The 9,505-nt window shown below is 41.7% G+C and overlaps 1 protein-coding gene across 1 annotated transcript; it reads left to right on the forward strand.

The window, feature by feature from the left end:
* Nucleotides 1-664: 664 nt before the first annotated feature.
* On the forward strand, nucleotides 665-2,319 carry LOC137719490 (aquaporin PIP1-2). The gene is made up of 4 exons (XM_068458531.2): nucleotides 665-1,203; nucleotides 1,305-1,603; nucleotides 1,729-1,869; nucleotides 2,052-2,319. Exons 1-4 carry the CDS (start codon nucleotides 867-869, stop codon nucleotides 2,142-2,144), a joined length of 870 nt encoding a protein of 289 aa, XP_068314632.2. The 5' UTR covers nucleotides 665-866; the 3' UTR covers nucleotides 2,145-2,319.
* The last annotated feature ends 7,186 nt before the right edge of the window (nucleotides 2,320-9,505 follow it).

The raw sequence follows: 9,505 nt of genomic DNA on the forward strand, positions 1-9,505 counted from the left end.
ATAGACCCGTTGTTCTGTCTCATCTCATCAATTGAAATACGCAGTCTGAAGCACTATTTAACTGTAGATGATGTGATTGGACGGTGCAGTACCTCAGAGAATTTGCGAACACAATCTCGCCACGTGGAAAGTAAATACCTAATTTTCCTTGACGTATTTACACGTCACTTTTCGTGAAATGTCCGAAAAATTAGACCTAACAAACCAATCGTATTTGTTAAGTTTGTATTATTTTCGTGCTATAGTCGTTACTTTAAGAAATTATATCGTATCAAATTTATTATCTTAACAGTTGTTAACTGCCGACATAATAACAATCCGATTACTTAACAAGCTATGTTGTTTTGCATTGATTTAACGTGTCATGAAAAAATTGTCATGCTAATGTCTAGACCTAGCAACGGGGTCGTTTTGCATGTCATACATATTATCTTATTATGTTCTTAACAATTAATTCGATAACGACATAACTTATTAACAAATTGTTAACATATGACTCGGTAATAACCCGACTCGATAACGAATTAAACAATTACCTACTATTATTATGTCGTTTTATATCAAATTAACAATTCAATGCAAAAAATTACCACTAACTTGTAAAAACTCATTCGTCGCTCACATGATAATAAAAATAAATAAGTTAAATAAAATCAAAATTAATAGAGCCGTTGGGTCCCGCCACCACTCTCCCTCACTTCACCAGCTTCCAAAACTCAGGCGCTCGCTGTGCTATATATAAGTCCCACTCTGTAAATCCACTCATAACACAACCATTACTCACACTCTCAGATCTCAAAGATCCAACGGTCATCAGTCACCGGGAGCTCGATATCTGCTTGGTCTGATCTTGTAATTAAAGCGAAATGGAGGGCAAGGAAGAGGATGTTAAGCTGGGAGCGAACAAGTACTCGGAGAGGCAGCCGATCGGGACCTCGGCTCAGAGCCAGGACGAAGGGAAGGACTACAAGGAACCGCCGCCTGCTCCACTATTCGAGCCCGGCGAGCTGACGTCATGGTCGTTCTACAGGGCCGGGATCGCCGAGTTCATCGCCACTTTCCTATTCCTCTACATCACAATCTTGACGGTGATGGGCGTTGTCAAGTCGAAGTCGAAGTGCACGACGGTCGGGATTCAAGGAATCGCTTGGGCTTTTGGCGGGACCATCTTCGCCCTCGTCTACAGCACCGCCGGCATCTCCGGTAATTAATTTCCCCCCAAAAAACGCAGCCGTGTCATTAATCCATTCTTAATTATAAATAAATCTTGATTAATGGTGGTGATCTTATTGTTTATATCTCAGGTGGTCACATAAACCCGGCGGTGACTTTCGGGCTGTTTTTGGCCAGGAAGCTGTCGCTGACCAGGGCGGTGTTCTACATGGTTATGCAGACCCTCGGAGCTATCGCCGGTGCCGCCGTCGTGAAGGGCTTCGAGAAGAGCTCCACCTTCGAGATGCTGGGCGGTGGTGCCAACTCTGTTGCCCATGGTTACACCAAGGGTCAAGGACTTGGTGCTGAGATCATCGGCACCTTTGTCCTCGTCTACACCGTTTTCTCCGCCACTGACGCTAAGCGTAGCGCCAGAGACTCCCACGTTCCGGTACGCATGTCTAGTCTCCGATCATTTACCTAGCTGAGCTTGAACTTCCTGATTTTATTATTTTGTTGGCGTTTAATTTGGTTTGGTGATTAACTGGCTGTGAATTTTGAATGGGTTTTGATCAGATTTTGGCTCCGTTGCCAATTGGGTTCGCCGTGTTCTTGGTGCACTTGGCTACCATCCCCGTCACCGGAACTGGCATCAACCCAGCAAGGAGCCTTGGCGCTGCCATCATCTACAACAAGCAGCATGCTTGGGATGACCACGTAAGTCTTCCTAGTTGATCCTAAACTGCTTTTACAAGACGCACTTCTGTTCTTAAATGAAAGTGCTTTTGTGGGGGCACTTTCCAAAAGCCGTTGTTGTATTCCAATTTCAAAAACGCATTCAATGGATTCTGAATTTTTGTTCTAACTTTTAGTTTCTATTTTATTTTTCATTGTGGCAGTGGATATTCTGGGTTGGACCGTTCATTGGGGCAGCACTTGCAGCTTTGTACCACGTGGTTGTGATCAGGGCCATCCCTTTCAAGTCCAAGTGATTACCGTTAATTACGTCTCAAATCGTTTTTATGATCATCTTTCAAGCCAATCTTCAATCGAGTTTGTGTTATTTTCTCAGATGTAATGCTTTTGTTTTAAGGGTATTTTGTACGTAATTAAGTTATTAAGCTGTTAATTAATCGTGATATGAGCAAGCAAAAACATGTGTGTTGATGGATGCGTTTCAACTCTGAAGACTCAAAGGGCCTTCTGATCCTTTCTTTTTTAGGGAGAGCCCCACCAATCCCATCCATCTGAATCATCTGATGGTGAGTGCTCATTTGATTTGCATCAAGTGGCTGTGAATTTGTGTATTTTTCCAAGGCATATTTGTCATTGGCTTCCGAATTTTAATTTTTAGCATTAGCTTTTTTTTTTTTTTAATTTTAATTTTAATTGATTACTTTTTTAACTTTTATAAATAATTAATTTTTCTTTAACTTTAATTTTAACCGATTATTTCTTGAATGAATTAACATCAAGGAAGAAATTGTCTATTTATCAAAGTTCTAGCGAGTAAATGGTTCAAAGAGGTAATCGGTTAGAATTAAAATAGTTCAAAGAGCTAATTGGTTAGAATTAAAATTAAAAAAAAAAAAAAAAATTACAGCTTCATATAAATTCATGGGTAAATCAGTAAGTATCTCTATTTTTCAATTTCAGAAATTACACCTACCTTTATTCCGTGTCGCCATTTACTTGGGAATTAAATAAAGGCCTAATTTGTTTAATAGTTTTTGTGGTGTTAGGGTAGTTGAAATATAGTTTTTATGGTGAAAAAATAGGATTTAATCTTCTGTGGTAAAGTCTGTTAGAAATTATATCAAAAATTGAAAATTTAAACAATTTGTTGTTAATTATTACTGTGACATCCCACATCGCCCAGGGGAGTGATCCTTATATGTATATTCACATTTCTACCTAGCACGAGGCCTTTTGGGAGTTCACTGACATCGGGTTCCATGGGAACTCCGAAGTTAAGTGAGTAGCGCGCGAGAGCATTCCCAGGATGGGTGACCCATCGGGAAGTTCTCGTGTGAGTTCCCAGAAATAAAACCGTGCGGTTATGCACTCTTCGAATAGGAATCCATTTTCTGAAAGATCCTGGCTTTCGTGCTTTGGTGGGTCTCCGAGATTCTTTCAATGACCTATGTTGTGTTGAAGGGATATTCATATGATCCGATCGATTGCGTAAAGCCCGCGGTAGCAACGGAACCGGGGAAAGTATACAGAAAAGACAATTCTTTTCTTTTCTATTATATTAGCATTTTCATTAGTATTAGATTAGTATTAGTTAGTGATCTCGGCTCAGTGAGTGAGGGCGTAGTCGGAGTCCAAAGCGGACAATATCGTGCTATGGTGGTGGAGTGGGCTCGGAAAGTGGTCCCCCCTCGGGCCGGGATGTGACAATTACCACGTGAGCTTCACATATTAGGCTAAAACGAAATTTTCCGTTAATTGTTAACATGTGAGACTGACTCACGTGCTAATAATTAACAAACAATTGATGAAATTTTTTATTTTGAGCACAAATTCTAACATATTTTATCACATGGGGTTAAATAATAATTTTTTTACCATAAAAACTATCTTTTATCACCACAAAACTATTAATCTAATTAAGTCTTAAATAAATTATTGGAGAGAGAAAGGAGTTGTTGAAGTTAGGTAGCAAGTAGCCACCAAGCCAACGATGATGTGGTGACTTCTTGTTAATTAAGCTTAATTACATGTTTAATAATTCATTAGACGCATAAACAAAACCACATGTCATTTCATTAGCAATTTAGTAGTTGAATCTGAGATGCGGATGTGTGTCTAAAATCATTATCAACAGTCGGCTAAAATTTAAGGTATAAAACGAAAGTAGAAGCCTTTGAGATGCTCAAAATGATTAGACGCGAAAATAAAAATATCGTTTAAAATCATCCCATACCGGGGACTTGCAGTAGATAAGTTTTTTTTTTTTTAATAAAATAATTCATCGACCACTTGTAAGTTATACACAATTTTTTCTTTCAATATACCTTAAACATCATAGATAATTTAATCCGATCTTATCCAATCCTTTAAACCAAACTAGACCTAAAGTGATTTATTTAAAAACATAATTATTAGTAGATAGGATTAGGACCACTGGCCTAATATCATTTAAAGACATGCCCACAAAGTTTTTTTATTTTTTTATTTTTGAGAAAAGAGAGAGAGGAAACCTCAATTTTTTTGAAAAGGAAACTGTTATTAGCACTTTTAAAATCTTATTCTACACTCATCATAAGTGTATTTTTCTTTCTAATTATAGAAAGTTTGGAGTAAAATAAGATTTTTGGAGTGCAAAAAACAATTCCCATTTGAAAACTCTCCAAATTTTATATTTAACCAAGTATAAAGAGAATTTAACAGAAAGATCAACTTGAAATATGTCAAAACTTTTGGTGAGAGTAGTGGTTGATAGTTAAATAACAAAATAATAAAAAAGATTGAGTTGTTAATAATAAAAGGGGTTTTTAGATTTTAGGGTTTCAATAAGATTGTTTTTATATTTTAACCTGAATGGTTTTCAAAATATAATATAAGTCCCTATTTTTAAAGCTTACCATATTTAAGTAATTACAGCACATTTATAATTTATGAACCTACCATTCGAAATTCTTTACCCATCCATAATTATGTTTTTTATTTTGTGACACACCCCGACCGAGATCGGAGCGTGTTGGCCGTCACACGAAGGTGACGTAGCCATGTGCACGTGCGGAAGCTAATAGGGTAGTAATATAAAAGTACGAATAATTAGAAACTAGCATACAAAGTACTAAAATAAGTGCTAGTAAGTGAGATACAATTTCAGAGCAGGTCTATAGCAGCCCAAACAAAAACGACAACAGTAGTACGCCCGAATGCGACCCTACAATGTGGAGTGTCTGTCAGAACGCCGGAAAGCTCTCAAGGGAAACCACCGCAACGGCTAAGCAACTAGAACCTGGAGGGGCGCAAAACAAAAGCGTGAATGGGCAAAAACAAAGCTCTTTGAAAATCATTCGTAAAAATACTTTCTAACCCCTCGCCGTAAAACCTGTATACTTCCCAGAAAATAAACATATATACGTATGTATAAACATGCCAAACATGCTCCAGGGTATGCCAATCATGCTTAAGATATGCCATGCCAAAGCCTCATAATGAATGTAAGTGCCCAGGTATAAATCACATCAATAACATAACATCTGGCAGCCGGAGTCACCTAACGTGACCTGTACGGCTGCATATAGAGCTCAAATCTCACAATCAATAACTGAACCTGCCCACGAGTCGGAACCACCTAAAGTGGTCTGTACGACAGGCCTGGGTGTAATATCTATGTACGCTCTAGTGCTACGATCACGTAAAGGCTGTGCGAGTAATCGCGGGTCACCTACGAGTCGGAACCACCTAATGTGGTCTGTACGACAGGCCTATGCACCTAACTTGGATCCAAGCTGAGCGTGTGGTGCGGGAGGTGAACATCACGTGAAGGACTGTGCCCTACTCTGGACGGGAGCACTAACACCGGGGGTGCAGGTTATGAGCTCTCTAAGTCTCTCAAGCTACTGCTGGAAGTAAATATGAATACCACTTACCTGGCACTTACCTGTGCGTCCTCAGCACCCAATATGCATATATATATGTATGCCACTACTAATGCGTGCAATGATGCATAAACGATAATAATAACATGCATGGCATAAGGCAAATAACCCTTTTTAAATCAAATTCTGGGAATATAAATGTATATAGGTATATACGGAAAACAAAAGCCCACTCACTGGTATGTAGAAGGGTCGTAGCCCCCCTATCTCGCGTGTGTACGCTCGTCCTCGGGGTACGTGTCACCTAAATGTGAAACAACTATAAAAACGTTAACTTTAAAGCACATAACCCATTTCTCGTAATAACTTCTCATACATTGCTCAAAATGGACAAATGAATATACCAACGTGCTCTACACAACCTCAGGATCACAACCATAATTTTAAAATAATTTTTGGATCCCGCACGCGCCCCCACGCGCCAGAACAGGCACGGACCCACGCGCCCCCATGCGCGGCCACGTGCCAGGCACACTGATGGTGTCAACAGACGCCGTCAGGAATATTCCGTTAAACTGACGGAATATTCCGTTAAACTTAACCCCTGCCGTTAGGAATATTCCGTTAAACTTAACGGAATATTCATGCTTCTTCTCCGGCCAGTCCCCGTCGCCGGCGCCGTCGCCGTCGCCGTCGCCGGCACCGTCGCCGGCACCGTCGCCGGAAAACCTGCAAATCGCGATAACTCGCTCGTTTTTCCACCTTTTTCCACGTTTCTTGCACCAAAATCAACCCTAGAGCTAGTAGAACATGTCCCAACAAGTTTTAAGGCCTAAAATTAAGAGATTATACCTGTCCAAATCTCCAAAACTCGGCCAACTCCACATCCAACAATCCTGACGTCCAAATTCAACCAACGAGCCACTCCCAAGCTCCTGGGAACCTCACAAACACAACTACAAGCTCAGAAATCCCAAAAACTCAATGTATAACTTTTGCATGAACAATACTCGAATCGGCCATCGTCGAAACGACGTGAAAACGAAGGATTTCTCACCTGAAAAGGGTATGGCTAAGCTTGCCTCGACCTCACTAGCTCAAATATGTCCTTGGTTTCCTCGATCTGCAAGGGTTTGAGGGTCCTTGGTGTGTGTCCGTACACTTACAAAAGGAAGAAGAAGAAAGAAGGGAGAGAGAGACACGGGACAGGGACAGAGGGAGAGGGAGAGTGAGTCAGTGTGTGTGTGTGTGGCCCTCCACTTGCCAACACCACACAAGACTACCAAAACATCACGAAAACCATTTAGGGGTAAAATTGTAATTTCACACGTACGTTTTAATAATCCCGGGACGGGATGTCACAACCTTCCCATCTTAAAAGAATTTCGTCCCGAAATTCAAAACAACAAAGCAGCAGCCCCTAGTAGTCAAAGAACAATCGAGGGTACAAATCCCTCATCTGATCCTCTGTCTCCCACGTAGCTTCTTCGACTGAATGGTTTCTCCACAAAACCTTCACTAAATTCACTGTCTTGTTCCTCATAACCTTCTCTTTCCAATCAATGATCGTCACCGGTTCCTCGTCATACGTCAAGTCTGGATGAATCTCTAACGGTTGAGGATGTATCACATGAGATGGATCAGCAACATAGTGTCGGAGAATAGACACGTGAAAAACGTTATGCACTCTAGCCAACTCCGGAGGCAACTCCAACCTGTAAGCTACCTCACCAACTCGTTCTGTGACTATGTATGGTCCGATGTACCTGGGACTCAACTTCCCCTTCTTTCCGAACCGCACAACACCTCTCCACGGTGAAAGCTTCAGAAATACCCAATCTCCGACCTCATACATTCTGTCCGTAGCATGCCGATCCGCTAGACTCTTCTGCCTGTCCTGAGCTGCTTTCAGGTTAGACTTGATCACCTGAACATTCTGAGTAGTCTCCTCAACAATCTCTGGACCTACTAAGACTCTCTCGCCAACCTCTGACCAACACAACGGTGTGCGACAAGCTCTGCCATACAAGGCCTCAAATGGCGCCATGCCAATGCTTGAATGAAAACTGTTGTTGTAAGCAAATTCCATCAAATCTAACCGCTGGTGCCAAGCATCACCAAACTGCAACACCGAAGCTCGCAGCATATCCTCCAAAGTCTGAATAGTTCTCTCTGACTGTCCGTCTGTCTGTGGATGATATGCCGTACTGTAAAGTAATCTCGTGCCCAAAGCTTCCTGAAAAGCCACCCAAAACTTAGATGTGAAACGTGGATCACGATCCGAGACAATACTCACAGGGACACCATGATACTTCACAACCTTCGAGATGAATAACTCCGCTAAACGGCTCAAAGAATACTTCTCTCTCACTGGAATAAAATGAGCCGACTTAGTGAGTCGATCAACGATCACCCAAATGCCATCAAAGCCATTTTGTGTACGCGGCAACTTATACACAAAATCCATGGTGATATTTTCCCATTTCCACTCTGGAACGGGAAGCGGCTGCAACAACCCAAACGGCTTATTCCTCTCTTCTTTAACCTGTTGACACACAGCACATCTGCTCACATACTCAGCTATCTCTCTCTTCATACCCGGCCAATAATAAAATGGTCGAATGGTATGATACATTTTAGTAGCTCCTGGATGCATGGCATAAGCCAAGATATGTGCTTCATCGAGAATTTCCTTCTTCAATTCCACACTATTAGGCACGTACATTCTACCCTCTAGCATCAACATGTCATCCGAATCCCGAACTCTGAGGTCTCGCCTCCTTCCTTGCTCTCGAGCTTGAATAAGTTCTTGAGTCTCCTGATCAGCTACTTGAGCTTCAAGCACCCGATCAACAAGTATCGGCCTAACTTGGAAATTAGCAAGTAATGCCACTTCTCGATCTTCGGCTTCTAGCCTTACTCCCGTAGCACGCAAGTCCACCAAAAGAGGAATACGACTAGCGTACAACACATTAATGCGACCCTGAGACTTCCTGCTAAGTGCATCAGCCACTACGTTCGCACGACTAGGATGATAATCAATCGTGCAATCGTAATCGCTGAGCAACTCCAACCACCTCCGCTGACGAAGATTAAGTTCCTTCTGAGTAAAGAGATACTGGAGACTCTTGTGATCCGTAAAGATCCTGCACTTCTCTCCTTAAAGATAGTGCCTCCACAACTTCAACGCAAAAATGATAGCAGCCAACTCCAAATCATGTGTAGGGTAATTCATCTCATGAGGTTTCAACTGCCGCGAAGCATAAGCAATCACCCTACCATGCTGCATTAACACACATCCCAGACCATTCAAGGAAGCATCGCTATAAACCTCGAAATCACCACTATCGTCTGGGAGTGCCAAAACAGGTGCATGAGTGAGACAATGCTTCAACTGCTGGAAGCTCTGCTCACACCTATCATCCCACTCAAATTTAACATCCTTCCTCGTTAACCTCGTCAACGGCAAGGCAATCACCGAAAAATCCTTAACGAATCTCCGATAATACCCCGCCAAACCAAGGAAACTTCTCACCTCGGTGAAGGTTCGCGGTTGCTCCCAACTCTCTACCGCTGCAACCTTCTGAGGGTCAACCAAAATACCCTGAGCAGAAATGACGTGCCCCAAGAACGCAACTTGGTCTAACCAGAACTGGCACTTGCTAAACTTAGCATATAGCTGGTGTTCCCTCAGCCTCTTCAACACCAAAGTAAGATGTCGAACATGCTCCGCTTTCGACTTAGAATACACCAGAATATCGTCAATGAAGACAATGACAAATCTATCCAAGTAA

This window comes from Pyrus communis, chromosome 1 (genome assembly GCF_041283825.1).
Source record: "Pyrus communis isolate YQ-2024b chromosome 1, ASM4128382v1, whole genome shotgun sequence".
Lineage (NCBI taxonomy): Eukaryota > Viridiplantae > Streptophyta > Magnoliopsida > Rosales > Rosaceae > Pyrus > Pyrus communis.

What these genes read in the sequence shown, in the direction of transcription:
- LOC137719490 (XM_068458531.2), top strand. Translation starts at nt 867, where the DNA reads ATGGAGGGCAAGGAAGAGGATGTTAAGCTGGGAGCGAACAAGTACTCG. An exon ending in CAGCACCGCCGGCATCTCCG is followed by an intron (nt 1,204 to 1,304) that starts GTAATTAATTTC and finishes TTTATATCTCAG; the next exon opens with GTGGTCACATAAACCCGGCG. An exon ending in CCAGAGACTCCCACGTTCCG is followed by an intron (nt 1,604 to 1,728) that starts GTACGCATGTCT and finishes GGTTTTGATCAG; the next exon opens with ATTTTGGCTCCGTTGCCAAT.